Here is a 15,899-nt window from a genome sequence, read left to right on the forward strand (position 1 = left end):
TTTCCTAAGCAGAAATATTATATTTTATTTATTTTAGAAAGTTCAAATTATATTTTTCTTTGGCTTGTCATAGCTCTGATAGGTAGAGCAAAGTCTAGGTGCAAATTACTTGTTAAGCTTTTTTTCCACATACTTAAGCTAGGATACGAAATTATAACTGTTAGCAGTAATAGCAAACAAATATTTTAGTGTTGTTAAAATTCCCCTTTTGGTTTTATGCTTTCTTTGAAGGCACCAATCTGTCACAGATAAGATACTACATTAGAGGAGGGAGAAATAATGAAATGAGATTTCACTGAATTACAGAATTAATAGAGAAAATGAACCTTATTTACATGTTACTTTTCTTCTGGAAACTTACTGTCATTTTTAGGTTAATACTTCAGTGAATTAGTAGTGTCTGAGTCATCATTTGTGGCAGATCTGTTCAAGGTTTAAACACCATGCTCTCCTGTTTTTATCATTGAAGAGTTGTTTGAGCCTGTAAATCTGGTTAATGATTCCTATGAGGCAGTGGAGAATGAGTGATCCTGTTAGCCACAATGGTATATGCAGAAGGCATACTGTTGTTCTTCCCAGTTTTAGCTTAGTATTCCCTGAAGACTTTCAAGTATCAGCCTTGAAAAAACAATGCAGATGGAATAAGAGAAATAAATGAATGTTAAAAGCATCCACTTGGCAGTCTTTTTTCTAAAGAGCTTAGTGTCCACAAAAGGTCACGTAGAGGTGTGGAACTGCAATGATGGTTTGCTTTCTTCCAACTGAGTTGCAGTTTTGAGCCCAGAATGTGCTGAGATTTTACCGGAGGTTTTTCTTTTTTTCTTCTCTCACCCTTTACCTCTTCATCCTGAAGGAATGTCTTTTAATAGCTGAAGTCAGTAGCCGGGATACTGTTAATGAGTTCATTTTTATTTTCTATAGAACTGATAGACTTTAAGACAAGAAGAGTTGCAGCATTCAGAAAAAATCTGGTGGAATTAGCAGAACTGGAATTAAAGCATGCTAAGGTAACTGTGATCCTTTTGGGCCTACATTTCAAGCGATTTTGAACATTATATGCTTGATTAACCAAAATGGCTACAGTTGAAGTATAAGTGAAGTGTCTCTGAGAAATTGGTATGCTTGAGGTGCCTTTGAAAAATTCATATCCTGGAAGACAATTTTGCCTTCAGTTTTATGTTTATTTGGCTGTTTGGTATTTACATCTGCAGAACTTGAAAACTTCAAATTTTTAAAACTTCATCTCTCCATTTCACTATGAGATAGGAAGTGGTTTCTCCTGTTAGCCAGATTTTGGGACTTGATATATAGATTATTAAGCATGAAATCACACTGGCCTGTCCATTATGATGACTATGCTTTTTGAACCTTTTTGCCTTTCAGCTTTAAACCACTAATGAAAGAGACATGTTGCAGATAGTCTTTCAGGAAAATAATTTTTTGTGGGAAAAGAACTTTAGGAGGCCTGTACTGTCCTTAAATTTCACAATGTATTTGATTTCCTGGATGACTACAGCAGTCTCTTATTTGAACAGTCTTATATCTGGAGGCAGCTTCATTTTAAAAATAATTTCTTTAGCATTTCTCTTCAAATGTGATACTGCATTGGTTAGGAAGCTATGAATTAGCTCAGAATATATCAGTTGAAAGGACTTGTTAAGAGGTGTATTGCTGCTTTAGTTTCTTTTTCATTCTGCTAAACCTATTGCTTGTAAAACCCATGTGCAGTAAAAAGGGTTGTTTGGGGGACTTTTTTATTTTGAAGATCTTTGTAGGTGTAAGTTCAACTTAATGAGATATTTATGTCTTGCTGGTAAAGCAATCAGTAATGTATGGAACACATGACTTTTTTTTTTTAGGTGAACAGTCCTTACTTTAAATAGTCCTAACAATCTTATTTGAACAGTTTTTATTGATTTGTCATATTGCACTTTAGTAAGGGAATACTTATGTCCTGCTTCAATCCTTGACTCTTCATCATTTATTGTAACTGACTCTTGCTGAAGTCTCCACATGCCTTGAAGCGGAATGCTTTGACAATGTCTCTGTCTTCTGTTAAAGAATCACTTCTTTTAACTATGCAAGTCACAACGTTAGAATAATACTCTCTTTGACAGCTAATAACTGTGGAATGCAAAGGGAAGATGCTTAAGTTCTGTAGCTTTCAACTTGATATATGTTTCCTGTGTCCTCAGTACCTGGAAGTGCTTGAAAATTTTTAGCTTTAGGTTGTTGCTACAGCTTGTGTTTAACACTAATTTCTTTGAATAGTCTGTCTGTGCCTTACCTTGTCTTAGTAAATTTAGTAATAAGGAGTCCATGAAGCTGTAATAGAAGCTTTGAATTGTAGTTCTGCTTTTGAAGATGAATTTTTTTTGCTGACCCTTTTCACCTACTTCATCATGGAGGACAACATTCACCAGACAGTTTTGAAGCTTTAAAGCTTTACAATAATAAAAGGTCATTTGACTAAAAATGATAAATACTGAAACATTAACAAATACTGTAACCTGTTGAATGAAAGGATGTTTCATTTCTCACTAGGTTTGAAAATTCTCTTTCAATGCCACTGTTTCATACTTAAAAACAAGCTAAGCTGCTACAGATGGATCAGTTTGGTTGCTGTGTTTTTATTTCTGTGAATTCTGGGTTTGATTATTACAAAATTTATAAGTACAGTCTGTTGTATTTTTCAACATTATATAATGGGGAATGTTCTTACCAATGCAGTAACCAAGGTATTTGAAGAGAGTCTTATGGGTAGGTTTTTATTCGTCTGTATGGACTATTGAAGGATTAAATGGTTTGGTGGACACTTCCTGGTTTAATTCCATAAAAGGAAAAAATAAGATATTAAAAGACTTGTTTGTTGGGTTTTTTGGTTTTTTTTTTTGGATGTAGTATTGCGCCCTGATGTGGGAAGAGCAGTGCTAAAGGAATATGGCTGAAAAGCAAGGACTGGGTAGCCCTGGTTTTGACTGGGCTTAGCTTTCTAGACACCTAATTCCTCTTGAAGTACAGCCAGAAGAGGACTAGTAGAAACATAAAAGAAAGCCATGTTTCTCACATAGGCAGTCAATTAATTACAGCAGATCAAAAGCCCCCTGCTTCTAGGTTCTTGGCAAAATACTTTGCCTGATGCTGGCGGTCTCTCTGCGTTTGCACTTGCTGGAGATAGGCATGTGAAGTTTAGTAGCAAGAAAATGGCAATTGCTTGGTCAGTCAAGTGTGGCGCACAGCGCTGACAAACTTTGCAACATGACCTGTTACCAAATCTAAGTATTTGCTTCCAGCGAAAATGCTAAGTAGGGAAGAGGTGTGGGGACAATGGGTACCCACTGCCACAGCCTTTTGCTAGAAGTCTTCTATTAGGGGTTTTCTTTTCCAGTAGTGAGTGCCTCCAGACTAGATGCCATGCAGATGCATCTGTTTCTGAATCAGTCTGGCTATGTGTCGTCTGGACTTGGAGCTGCCTCACACAAAAAACATAGAGGTGAAATATGATGTACCAGTGGGTGTTGAACTCACCTGAGAGAGGCTCTTTTGGAGGAATTCAGACAACAGTGAAGGCTGCTGCTTGACTTGCAGTTTAAAGTTACTTGCTCTGTGTGGAAAGAAAAACACAAATCCTAAAATACAGAGGCTGGTGCACAGAAGAAGTCAGAGTGACCAAAGAACTGAGAGAAGGTTCTGAGGCACAGCATGCATTTTGCGAGCTATACCTGCCTATAGCTCTAGAAGACTTGAGGGCCATAGGGAAATAATCTCAGTGAATCAGGGACACTGTACATGCACATTCTAAGTAAACCCTCTCTGCCCAGTTATGTTTGTACTACTTCCCTATAACATACTTCTTGGAAGTATTGTTAATATCGTCTTATCCTTTTGAAATACAACTCAAGACTTTTGAAAAAGCTAAAAATCAGGCTGTGGGTTGAGTTTGTTTTCAGTTGATGAAAGGGCAGACTGCTACCAGGAAGGATGATGATGCATGACTCTTCCTTTTCCCTTATGTTGGCACAATTATGTGTGCAGCTGCATAGTAAGAAGGCACTGAAAGTTGCTGTGGGTTTTCCTAAGCTTTACTTTGTCTTGTTTTCACAATATCCCTTGTATCAAAACACAATTTTGTCTGGGAAGGTCAGGAAATAAAAGAGAGCTGCCTTCTTTCTTAGCAGCAGTGTGTACCCTAGATTTATTTAGAATAGCTGCCAGATTGAAGCTTTAGATAATCATTGGTCAGTGGCCTACTCTGAACATACTGATGTTTCTTTTTCTGTGGCCATTCTGGGTGATTATTCCCCTAGGTAGTGCTTAGCTTCTGTTTTGTTAGTTCTGTGTTTCTTCGTAATTAAAGCAGCTGTAGTTAATGTAAGACCTGTGTGTTTGGCTGTTTTGATGCAAAAGCTGCATTTGGTGTACTGTTCAGTATTTTAAATGGTTGGATTTTGAGGTATTTCTGTGTTGGACTTCATGTTCAGGAAGGGAGGTTTGATAGCTGGTGAAACTGCTACAGTTATAATCATATACTTAGAGCATTCAAAGCCTTGGCTGTACATTTGGAGTCTTTTGACATGTGAATTGAAACTCAGTAAGACAGCCACTTCCTTCACATAAAGAAATAGAAACATACATTTTCCACAAATATTAATATATACACTCTTGCCTCTCTGGGTTTTTTGGTAAAAGAATTTCTTGTGTAGTAGCAACAGATGTCTGTTTGGAACTGACAGAAGAAAGAAGTAAGCAAAATGCAGTGCTAAGGGATTTGCTGAAATGTTTTGTCAGTAATTCTTTCTTTCCTGAAAAGGATGTTTCTGTGACTGTGGTTCTGCCAATAATTTTAGTATCCACAGCTTAGGAGTGTGAGCTGGCAAAGAAAGAATTTTCTGAATCTGAATGTATTGGACTTTCTCAAGCTATGGTGATGTAAGTCAAGTATGTCAAGTATGCAGCCACAAGGAGTAATTGCTCACAGTTTCTATTGTCCTTGATTTATTGTAACTTAAATAAGGTGGTTCTTGTGTACTTTGTAAATTTGATCTAATGAAAATGAATTATGTGCCTATTTGGAAAATTTTAGTACACTGGCTGGCTTAGTCTGGAGACAAGTGAAGTAAAAGGATGTTGGTTTAACAGGATGTTGGTGTAAAGGATGGTTTAACCTCAGTTGGAAACTAAAACTGAAAAGTGAGAAAACTGGTGGGTTGAGTTTAAGACAGTTTAATAGGGAAAGCAAAAGCTGTGTGCTCAAGCAAAGCTAAGCAAGGACTTTATTCACTGCTTCCCATGGGCAGGCAGATGTTCATCCATCTCCAGGAGAGCAGGGCCCCATTATGTGTGACAGTGACTTGAGAAGTCTGAATGCCTCCCTCTTCCTTCTTATTTCCCCCCCTGATATACTGAGCATGATGTCATATGGTCTGGAATATCCCTTTGGTGACTTGGGGTCAGCTGTCCTGGCTGTGTCCCCTCCCAACTCCCTTGCACCCCCAGCTACTTCTCCAGCGTGCCAGTACAAGCAGAAAAGGCAGAGTAAGAGCTGCTTGGCAATAATGATGTCATCTCTGTGTTATCAACATGATTTTCAGCACAAATCCAAAACACATCCCCATATTAGCCACTGAGAAGAAAATCAATTCTACCCCAGCTAAAATGAGCACAAATGTCCTGGTAACTTTTTTTTATTTTTTTTTTTAGAGTGCTACATAATGGTCTGTAAATTACAAATATACTTCATGCTTCTCTAATAAATGGTCAAAAGATTATTGTCACACTTTAGTTACAGGCAAGGTGTGCAGTCCATAAGTGTACTTCACTTTGAATTCCATTTGAAGACTTCAGACTGAAGTATTCCTTTCAATTCGTTAGATCATTACAATCAAGAATCAGCTTTTCAGTAGCAGAGACCTTAAATTTATGAATCCTGTACACCACAAAGATGGGCCACCAAGTCTTCATGTATCTTGCTTATATAAAACTTATTCATGTCACCAAATCACAAGCCTTCTAAAAAATAGCTTGTGACTGTCCTCTGCAAGTATAGACATAAAGAAACAAAAAAGCTGTTGAAGCTGTAACTGAAATTGCTGCCTTCTAGACAAGACTAAAAAGTATTTAGTAGGCATAACTGGGCATCTGCTTTCAAGCCTTTAAATCAGTTAATTGCTTAATCTGGATAATAAGAACCTGAAGGGGGCATAGATAAGCAGGACATCCCTCAGCCCCAAAAGGTAAAATCATAATTCTATCACAAGTCACTTGGAGTGCTTTTAAGTGAAAAAGTATTTACAAATTCTTAAGGACTTCTTATGAAAGGACTGTTTATGAAAGGCACGCAAATCACAGATACTTACATGCTTTTGTGTGTCTCAAATTTTCTTTATATGTTTCTTTTTTAATCAAAATTTTTTCAAGTCAGCAGTTTCTTCCATGTTCATAATTGGGCATTCAGACTGCTTTGTTCTTGCACTTTATCTGAACCTGATAGGAATTACTCTTAACACTTTCAACAGCATGACATTTTTTTCTTAGAGATTCCAGATTTGGGAACAAATATAGTACAGGTATTTAATGGTGAATAGCTAGTAGTTTAAATTGAAGTAAGCATAAATGAATGAACATATGAATACTGAGTTGTTTTGGTGAGTTTTTTTTTCTGCAAAGTAAATTCTGGCTTATCAATCACATTTGCTTAATTCACAGCAATATCAATTCCCTAAATTCATTCAGATACCTGAAATCAGCCTGTATATTTTTATAGTAGAGTCAGAATGCTTTAAATAAGATTAACTCAACTTTAAGCCAAGCTCTGGCCACCTTTCCACAGTTTTTAATGTTCTGATAATCACTTCAGTAGCTCCACCTTTAATGGCTAAACTCAATTTGATGGCTAAATCACCTGGCTAAGCATGTAAATCAGTCTGCTGTCGTTCTAACAGGGCCTCCTCCTTGAGCAAAGCTGTCAGCTTGAATGGCTGCTATAAGCAAGGAGCTCCTGAGTGCTATGAATTGTTTAATATTTGCTGATGAATACAGTATTCAGTGTAACACATTAATACTTACACTTAGGGGGTTTCATTCTAGAGACAGAGCAATGGTCCTGCTATATAAAATATTTTAAACTTTACAACTGTGAATTTCATTGCTGAGAGAGTGCTCTACAGTGAATAGTTTTTGTAGCCAGACTAGACCTCTAGGGAGAGACGTGGAAGGGTATTAAGTGCTTATTTTTGAATCACAAATTGGTTCTCTTTATTTCCATGACACTATATACTTACATTCTAAAAAACTTTTAATACAAAAGTTACACATGTTTTTCCATAAGTTTAAAACCTGTCTATTCTTCTTTAGTGATGTCATTGCTATTTAAAAACATTGTTCTGTCACAAGCTTAAAAGAAAAAAGACAAATGTGGTGATATTTTTCTTTATTTTTACAGGGTAACTTACAGCTTCTGCAGAGCTGCCTGGCAGTGTTAAATGGTGACACATAAGCTACGTTCCGTCCTCCCACTAACAAGGGCTGCCCTCCTCTGGATTTTGTTTTCATGACTTTAAATAGGCATTTACAATTCCCTGGAGAAAACATTTGACAAAGTGCACATAAGCAAGCTTCTTCTTTCAAAAGAATTAAACATGTGAAAGTAGCTCCAGACTATATGAACAGCATACTTGTTATACATACATATTCATGTTTATTTAATCATTATACGCTTTCATTGTTCAGAAACCAAATGCTTGGGTTTTGTGAAAATAGCCAATATAATAATGTTCATGTTATGAATACTATGATACGGCTGAAATCTTATTTACCTTTGTAAGTAATTTCTGAAAATCACCATTTGAAGCACATTGTTCAAATGGCTAAATATTACCATTAGATATTTGAATATTGTTACTATAATGGCATTGTATACACTGTCTTAGTTTTTTTTCCCCATGTACTTCTATCAAAAAACTTTTTTTTAATTGTGAACATTTCTTAGAAATTTTGGAGAACTTTGTGTAACCTTTATAACTATGATTTAAAAAGAAAAGCAGATGCATTAGTATGTTTGCCTTAACTTGTAGACTAATCCAATTATTGTAAAATAAACCATGAAATCAGTGATTTTTCTAAAATGATGCAGACACTGTATAATCTATAAGCTTAGTATTTTCTAGTAAATGAGATTAATTTTTTTTTCCTCTATTCATAGTTTAAAAACCATTAACTAAGTATTGGATTGGTCTAACACTACTCGCCCAGTACTTTTCACTTGCATTCTCAGGTTTTATCTGTCTGTGACTTTCCTGTCCAGTGTACTTAAATTGTTTTGAGTCTGGTGGCTGACTCTGCAATTTCTTTGGCAGAAATACATTTGAGAGAACTTCCTGAGTTTCTTCCGAGAAAGGGGAAATAAAGTAGCAGAAGGGAGTTCAGAAGATATCAGTGAAAAGTAATACTGCCCCACTGTCATACAGATAAAATATTTTACTTCAGGAAAAAAGTGAAGATATCCCCTGTAAAGGAGTGTGTTAAGAAGATCTCATTTTGCTATCTGGACTTAAGACTTAGAGCTATGAATCCAATAATGTTAGTTGTATTGATTGGTCTCCCTTCCTTGAACTATGACCCTTTTCCAAGAGGTGCTGCTATGTTGTGTAATTTCATGATGTCATAAAATGAGGCTTTACTTAATGAACTGCTCTTCACAGTGGGATTGCTGCTTTATAAGCAATATATGCTGTTTGCAGGCCTTCAGTGGAGCAGTGAAGTTTGGGTGAATGGTACGGTTGGAAATGCAGATCAGTGCAAGTCAATGTCTCTGTGATTACAGATGCCCTGTACTGCCGCACAGAGGTGTGTGGTTTGTTTTGCTTTTCTCAGACAGGGTGAATTGCACAGTGTCGTACACTTACCCTGCTGCCCTGCACATCAAAACATTGCAAAGGCAGAGAAGTTTGCATTGTGCTTTGATTCATGTACCCATCACCTCAGGCTACGATGCCCAGTGCCCAGTGGGTCTTGGCAACTTACCTAGTACAGAGAGTATTCCCAGCAATGCCTACTACACTAATACTGTGCTGTTCATCTTCAAGGTATAACAGGTATAATTCCTAAGGAACTCATCTATAAATAGACTACAAGGGATAACGCTGACAATGTATATATAGTTAACAATATTGTAAATATTTTAAGTAGGATGTGGGAACAGTTTTTAGATTAGTCCTCGCTGTTGAGTGTCACTAGCTCATTAAATTTTTTCCAAGCCTCTTGGTATTGGGTGTGTCTCTTAAAGCTCCAACTCTGGCTCGGTAACTCTGGAAAAAAGTGCTTAAAACGGACGCGAGGCCCTGCAGCTCCCGGAGAAAGGGGAGAGGAGCCGTCTGCCCGCTGCGGGCCGGCCGGCAGCCGCTGGGCCGCGCCCCGCCCGGGCGGGCGGGGCTCGGCCGCCGGAAGCGCGGGGCGGCGGAAGGGGCCGGGCCGGGCCTGGCTGCGGCGGCGGGCGAGCGCGGCGGCGCCATGAGCCGCCTGCGGGAGGAGGATGATCCCTACGTGGTGGAGGAGGCCAGCGACGAGGAGCGAGCGCTCAGCAGGTGCCTGGAGCTGCCGGCCGGGGGGAGGGCTCGGGCCGGCGGCCCCGCTCCCCGCCTGGCGTGCGCTGGCGGTGCCGAGCCGTGAGCGCCGGGGCTCATCGGCCCCGGGCTGCCCGCGGAGGGCAGGAGGGTCGGGCACGTCAGCCGCGGCGGTCTCCTTGAACCCGCGTATTTATATTTCTGCCCGCACACTCCCTGCGCGGAGCGAGAGCAGCCGGGGCAGTGTGGCAGGCTGCACGCAGTCGGCTGAAGCTCCTGTGCGTTTAAACCAGAGTTTTAATACTCCTAAGCTAATAAAGTGTTTTAATATGTACATTGCCCATAAACGTAGGAGTGCACCCACACAATTCACATATTCATTCTGCATGTGACTATGTCCACGTTTTAGCCTGTTTGTAACAATCAGGTGTGTACCACTTCGATGTTTGTAGCTCAGAGGATGAGGTGGACGTGCTCCTGCATGGTACTCCTGACCAGAAGCGGAAGCTGATACGGGAGTGCCTGACTGGTGAGAGCGAGTCTTCCAGCGATGATGAGTTCCAAAAGGAGATGGAAGCAGAACTAAACACCACCATGAAGACCATGGAAGGCAAATGGAAATCACCTGAAATGGGTAAATCAAGCTTAACATTTGCTTGCATATGAAATAATGAATTATGTATTGGTGGCCAAATCATCTTTAGGTTTTGGTTGTATAGTTAAGAATATGTAGCAGTATTTGCATCACCACATCCACACAGCGCAGAGTAGGAATTAAGATGCAGAGTGGCTGTGACTGCTTGGCAGTTCATCTAGGCATTTTTGAACTTCAGTGCCCCTGAAATTTTGGGGGACTATTTTAGTGAATTTTATTATAATCAAAATTTGTGAAACAATGTGCCGCACCTGTTTTTTTTTCACATGAATAAAGATGTTCTGTGTGTATTCTGTAGGGCACAGACAGGCATATTTGATGTGGTGTCCTCTGTGTCTGAAGAGAGTGTTGGGAGAAACTTTCCTTCAAACCATACCTGAGGTTCATCTTTGAGGGAGAAGGGAGCAGCTTTGCTTTGAGAATGCCTGTAAATGAAGTCACACAAGTGATGTGAATTATAAGGGTGTGGGAATAAACTGGGAGAGATGCTATTTAGCACACCCAGGTAGAACACTCTGAACAGAGTAACTTGAAAGTAAGTTTGTTTTGGGCTATATACTTGCTGTCCTTTTAGTGGGGTGTTCTTACCACTTTAAATTTCACTTGTAGGTACTTCCTCAAGTACTGGGCTGACTGGATCTGCTAGCACTTCAAAATACTATGATGACATTTACTTTGATTCTGATTCAGAGGATGAAGATAAAATAGGTAAATGACAGAGGAAATACCAGGGCATCTTTATAGTACCACTCATTCTCTCAGATCCTGTAAAATCCTCTTGCGGGGAGGTGAAGAGGCTGTTTTTGAAGGCAGCATTTTTAAAGGGAATTACTAGCCTGTATAATCTCAGTGTAGCTCCTGCAATTTCATTATGTATTCCAAAGTAGTGCTTTGGGGTCATGCACTTGGAGGAGAGATGAGTCAGACATTTAAGATTTATTGCAAGAATGGAAAATCAAAATTGGAAATTGCATATTGTATATTTTGATAATCTGACGGATGTAACATATTCTTGCATAAATTTTTCCAGATACACAGGATGCCCGGAAAAACAGAAAACATCAGCAACGTCGGATTCTCTCCAATGATGAGCTGCTGTATGACCCAGAAGAAGACAGTAGAGACCAAGAGTGGGTAGACTCACAGAGGAGAGGGTAAGCAACCATGAATATTTGAATTGTAAGATGCTTAACATCAGCTGAAAATTTTAAATTAAAATGGTAAATGTAGAGAAAAAGCCAGTGCTGTCAAATCCATGATCTGAAACTAGTTTATATATATAAACTTAAAGCATAAGAAATGTAAAAGCCTGTAAAATGTTTTGGCTGTATATAATAGAAGTTGAGTCTTCAAAATGACACAAAACTTCAAAATATTTGAAATCAAGATTTCCAAATTCTCTAAGACAGTTTTATCTGTAGATCTCATCTAAACAACCATGCTATGAATTAAAATATTTCAAGATAATTTGATTGCAAATTAATATTTGTTCCTGATAAATACTGAATTTCTGGTTTTGGAGAACTTTGAACTTAGCAAGCCAAAAAATGTGCAGAGAAAACAGAAACAATACAAAGCTACTTTAAGGAGGGTTTTTTGAGGTTTGAAGTAGAAAAATGGTTCTTACAGCAGAAGTAAAATTTCCATGTAAATCTATTGAATAAGATAATAAATGTTGCCTGCAGAGATCGTACTTGAGATATGCTTTGTCAGAGGAGAGGGTTGTTAGGCACAAATTGTCATGCTAGATCTATTTGTCTCACCAAGTGAAAATACTCTGTAAATCAAAAGATACCGGTACGTGTTTTCCCCTCACCTTCTCATTTATGTTCTTTGAGTTAATGCAGAAGGTGTCCAGAATGATCCAAGTATTAATTGGTGTATTTTAATGCAAAGAAAGGTTTGATATTGAATTGATACGACCACCAGCAAGGGCATGTAATTTCAATTTTTGGCTCTGCTTCTTCCTCTCTCGAATTGGTAGGTACCGTAACCAGAGAAGAGCACCCCAGCAGCGGCAGACAAAACCTGCAGCTGCTCCAAATAGTGATGCTGTTCTGAACTGCCCTGCTTGCATGACAACATTATGCCTGGACTGTCAGAGGTAACAACAATGAACAATAATTGGTCTTTTTGTAATTTTTTTTTTTTTTGGTCAGTAGTATTGTTAGTATACTCAGTTTCGTCTATGGATTTTTATCAACTGTCTTGCAAGGTGGCCCTAAATAACGAGAAGGCAGGTAGATGTGAGTCAGATTTAGGGTTAGATGCTGGTTTGTAAGAGTGATGATCAGTTTAACCTGCATTGTGGAGATGGGGAAGAATAGGGTAGAATGTTAGCAAAGTGGAGTAGGTAATTTTTTTTTAAAAAATAATAATCATGGAGACTCAACAGGTATTTCAGGCAGATTGGGGATTTTAGAGATATCTGGCTATAGATATTTTGGCTTGATATTTAGAGGCATAAAATGATTCCAAGCTATCTTTGTCTAAAAATGTCTTGTTATAGGAGGATTAAGCAAAATAAAATATAGTGTATTCTTACTTGGTTTGAGTCTCAGCAGTTAGAGTTTTGAGTGTAGTTACATTTAAAAGTGCCAGGAAGGTATTTAGGTGAAAGTCCACAGTGTGTTCTGCTACTCTTCAGTATCTGACTGCATTGCAGGCCTAGTTAGTGCTGCTAACCCATGCTAAAGAAAGGACTTGAGTTAAGTAGAAAGAAATCTTCTGAAATGAGCAATAAAATACTTGTAATTTATTGAGTATTTTTGGTGATTGAGGATGAAATTCCACAGCAGCCTGAAATCATCTAAGTACTGGGTGCTGTTTTTCTCTGTTTTTGCTTTTCTGGCTCTGGTACTCCTTGACCTTTTTCTGTAGTTACGTATTTCAGTTGCTAAGCTAACAGAAAACTGTGTTAGTATTGTCAGACTGGTCTTTCCTGGGTTTAATCCACTGCACAGTAATAGCTCAGCACAGTCATACAAGCAATAAGCCAGCAGAATTCTAGATTGGACTTCTGCAGCCACTGTTGTGTTCATTTAGGCTGCTGTAAAATTGCAGCCTGAGGGACATTGTGTTAAATTGAACTACAGAACTGAATTTTGCTACATACTCCAGATACACAGTTGTTAAGACTGATGACAGCTGAAATTTTATGTCTTATTATAGACACACTGCTTCTAGTGTGATATGTCAATGATATTACTTATAAATAAGGAATTTCAGACTTGTGTGACGTTGTAGGATGCCAGTGCCAGTAGATGAGTATTTACACTTAGAGTTTTTTGATCTTTTACTATTATGAGGTATATGTAGCAATGCATAATTCTGCACTACCAATACCATTGTACTCCAGGGTGTTTCTTTCAGCAACAGACAGTATTTTTTAAAAATGCCTTAAAAAACAACAGATGGCTGCAGTTCTATGTTTTTATTATTTTTCTAGCTGTAACTTCTGTTTATAAAATTCCTACTTATTTGGCTTTCAGCCCTTTGGCATGTTACTTCCTGTCTTTAATCCCACTTTCAGTGATGGTAAACAGATTTCTTGGAAGCAGAATTGTATGAATGATATGACTTGCATTTTCTCCCCTTCTCCATAGACATGAATCTTACAAAACACAGTACAGAGCAATGTTTGTGATGAACTGTGTTGTTAACAAAGAGGAAATACTGAAATACAGAAAGAAGGTAAAGAGAAGTAAGAAAATGAAGCACAGCAAGGAAATTGGCTCTATACAATCAAATCAAGAAGAAGAGGAAATATATCATCCAGTATTATGTACTGAATGCTCAACTGAAGTAGCAGTAATGGATAAAGATGAAGTTTTTCACTTCTTCAATGTTCTGGCCAGCCACTCCTAATGTGTAAATGCAGGGGGGAAAATCCTGTGTTGTTTTTAAGAGTGTGGGAAGTGTTAGAAATGCAGGCACGCTTGCCTTTTTGAAAATGTGGTGTTATAAATGTGCATTTTCATCTGAGAACTTTATAATGGTTGGACTTTTTGCAAAGTTTATAAAAGGCATACAGTTAACTACGTGTATATGAGAGTAATGTTCTTTCCCACCATCAGGCAGTTGTATCATTGGGGATTAAATATTTTGTAAATACCATGTAATATCTGTATATTACGATCATTCCCTGTATATATACTATCCCTTCATTATCTCAGTGTGTATTAGAACAGCTTCTTGGAATAAATACTTTATAGTAACTGATTTTCCATAGCTGCATTGGTAATTTTATAGCATGGGATAAACAACATTCAGTCAGAATGTTTGATGTCATTAGGCTGTTGTTCTTGGTAGATTTGCAGATGTGGTTTGTGTTAACGGTATTAACCCAGCTGGCAACTAGGCCACACAACTGCTTGCTCACTCCCCCCCACCCTCTCCCCCAGTGGGGAGGAGAATTTGGACCTGCAAACCCACGGCAAGAGGAGCCCACACTCCTTGGCAGGCCCATGTTGGAGCAGACAGCCTGGAGGACTGCACTGGAAAAATGACCCACAAAGGAACAGTTTGGGAAGAAGTGTTGCATCTGGGATGGACTCACATTAGGGAAGTTAGTGCACTTCTGGTGGGGGAGGGAGTAGAGCCCAAGAAGCAGGGAGAGTTAAGGGAAAGTCAGATTTACTGTACTTCTCATTATCCTGCTCTGATTTTGTTAATAATGAATTCAGTCATTATCCCCAAGTTCAATGTGATTTACCCATGATGGTATTCAGTGAGTGAGCTCTCACAATACTTAACTCATGGACCTTTGTGTGTGTTTCCCCTGTCCATTTGCAGAGGGGAGAGATAGAACTGCTTTGGTAGGTGCCTGGTGTGCAGCCAGGGTCAACCCACCACTACAACACAACTGCTCACCACCTGCTGACCGAGAGCCAGCTTGTCTGTGAACAGTAACCATCTGCTTTCCAGGTAACTCCCCCAGTTTATATACCAGGCATGATATTTTAGGGTATGGAATATCCCTTTGGCCAATTTGGTCACTTGTCCTGGCCAGGCTCCCTCCCCTTTTTTAGTGGTGCTCCTCACTAGCAGAGCATGAGACACTGAAAAGTCCTTGACTTACCCTACTAAATACCTCTTAGAGTGTTTTGCCAGTGAGCAGGGTCAGAGAGACAGACACAGACACCAACTTAAGGAACAATGTAATTTACTATAATGCAAAGCTGCAAAGAATCACAAAAGGATAGGCTATGCAATGCACATAATCCTTAGCAAAGAATTACAAAAGGGTAAGGTAAGCAATGCACCTCATCATTACTACAGGAGAATGCCTACAGTGATTAAGACAGATACATCACTAGTTACCCTCATACTTCACCATCATCCAGGTCCTCAAAACATCAACTGTGAGGGGGAGGCTGTCACAGCAAAGGACTGGAGAATCATGCCTGTCCACCTTGCAGGCCTCCAGGCTTCCCTGATTTTGCTGTGAAAGTAACCCAGATTTTATACTGTTAAACAAACAAACGGACATAATTTCTAATTTCACTCTTCTATTGCTTTTTCCCTAAAGCCTGACCAAGGCTCCACGAGGAACCAAGTGTTGTCTTTGATCTTATGTCCCCCTAGTAAGGCCTTCCCATGTTTCTATATATGGAAAGGTTTGCAAATAAATGAATACATGTAACAATACTTTATTAATGACTGAATATATACATAACATTTGG

The 15,899-nt window shown here is 38.8% G+C and overlaps 2 protein-coding genes across 3 annotated transcripts in view; both read left to right on the forward strand.

Moving 5' to 3' along the window:
• Positions 1 to 7,790, forward strand: part of SNX6 (sorting nexin 6) — a 28,040-nt gene extending 20,250 nt beyond the window's left edge. For both annotated transcript variants that reach the window (XM_021542673.3, XM_021542672.3), the window contains exons 13-14: positions 922 to 1,007; positions 7,442 to 7,790. In XM_021542673.3, coding sequence (XP_021398348.1) covers positions 922 to 1,007; positions 7,442 to 7,495 — 140 coding nt within the window. In that variant the 3' untranslated portion in view covers positions 7,496 to 7,790. The remainder of the gene's footprint in view (positions 1 to 921; positions 1,008 to 7,441) is intronic.
• Positions 7,791 to 9,453: 1,663 nt separating this feature from the next.
• Positions 9,454 to 14,436, forward strand: EAPP (E2F associated phosphoprotein). The gene is made up of 6 exons (XM_021542671.2): positions 9,454 to 9,581; positions 10,013 to 10,194; positions 10,825 to 10,923; positions 11,246 to 11,369; positions 12,200 to 12,319; positions 13,821 to 14,436. The coding sequence occupies exons 1-6, from the start codon at positions 9,508 to 9,510 to the stop codon at positions 14,080 to 14,082; spliced, it is 861 nt and encodes a 286-aa protein (XP_021398346.1). The 5' UTR covers positions 9,454 to 9,507; the 3' UTR covers positions 14,083 to 14,436.
• Positions 14,437 to 15,899: the final 1,463 nt, after the last annotated feature.

Source organism: Lonchura striata, chromosome 6 (assembly GCF_046129695.1).
Source record: "Lonchura striata isolate bLonStr1 chromosome 6, bLonStr1.mat, whole genome shotgun sequence".
Classification (NCBI taxonomy): domain Eukaryota; kingdom Metazoa; phylum Chordata; class Aves; order Passeriformes; family Estrildidae; genus Lonchura; species Lonchura striata.

Bases quoted from the DNA above. Each gene is read 5' to 3' on its own strand.
- EAPP (XM_021542671.2), top strand. From the start codon at position 9,508: ATGAGCCGCCTGCGGGAGGAGGATGATCCCTACGTGGTGGAGGAGGCC. The intron at 9,582-10,012 runs GTGCCTGGAGCT...CGATGTTTGTAG, and splicing joins GAGGAGCGAGCGCTCAGCAG to CTCAGAGGATGAGGTGGACG. The intron at 11,370-12,199 runs GTAAGCAACCAT...TCGAATTGGTAG, and splicing joins GTAGACTCACAGAGGAGAGG to GTACCGTAACCAGAGAAGAG.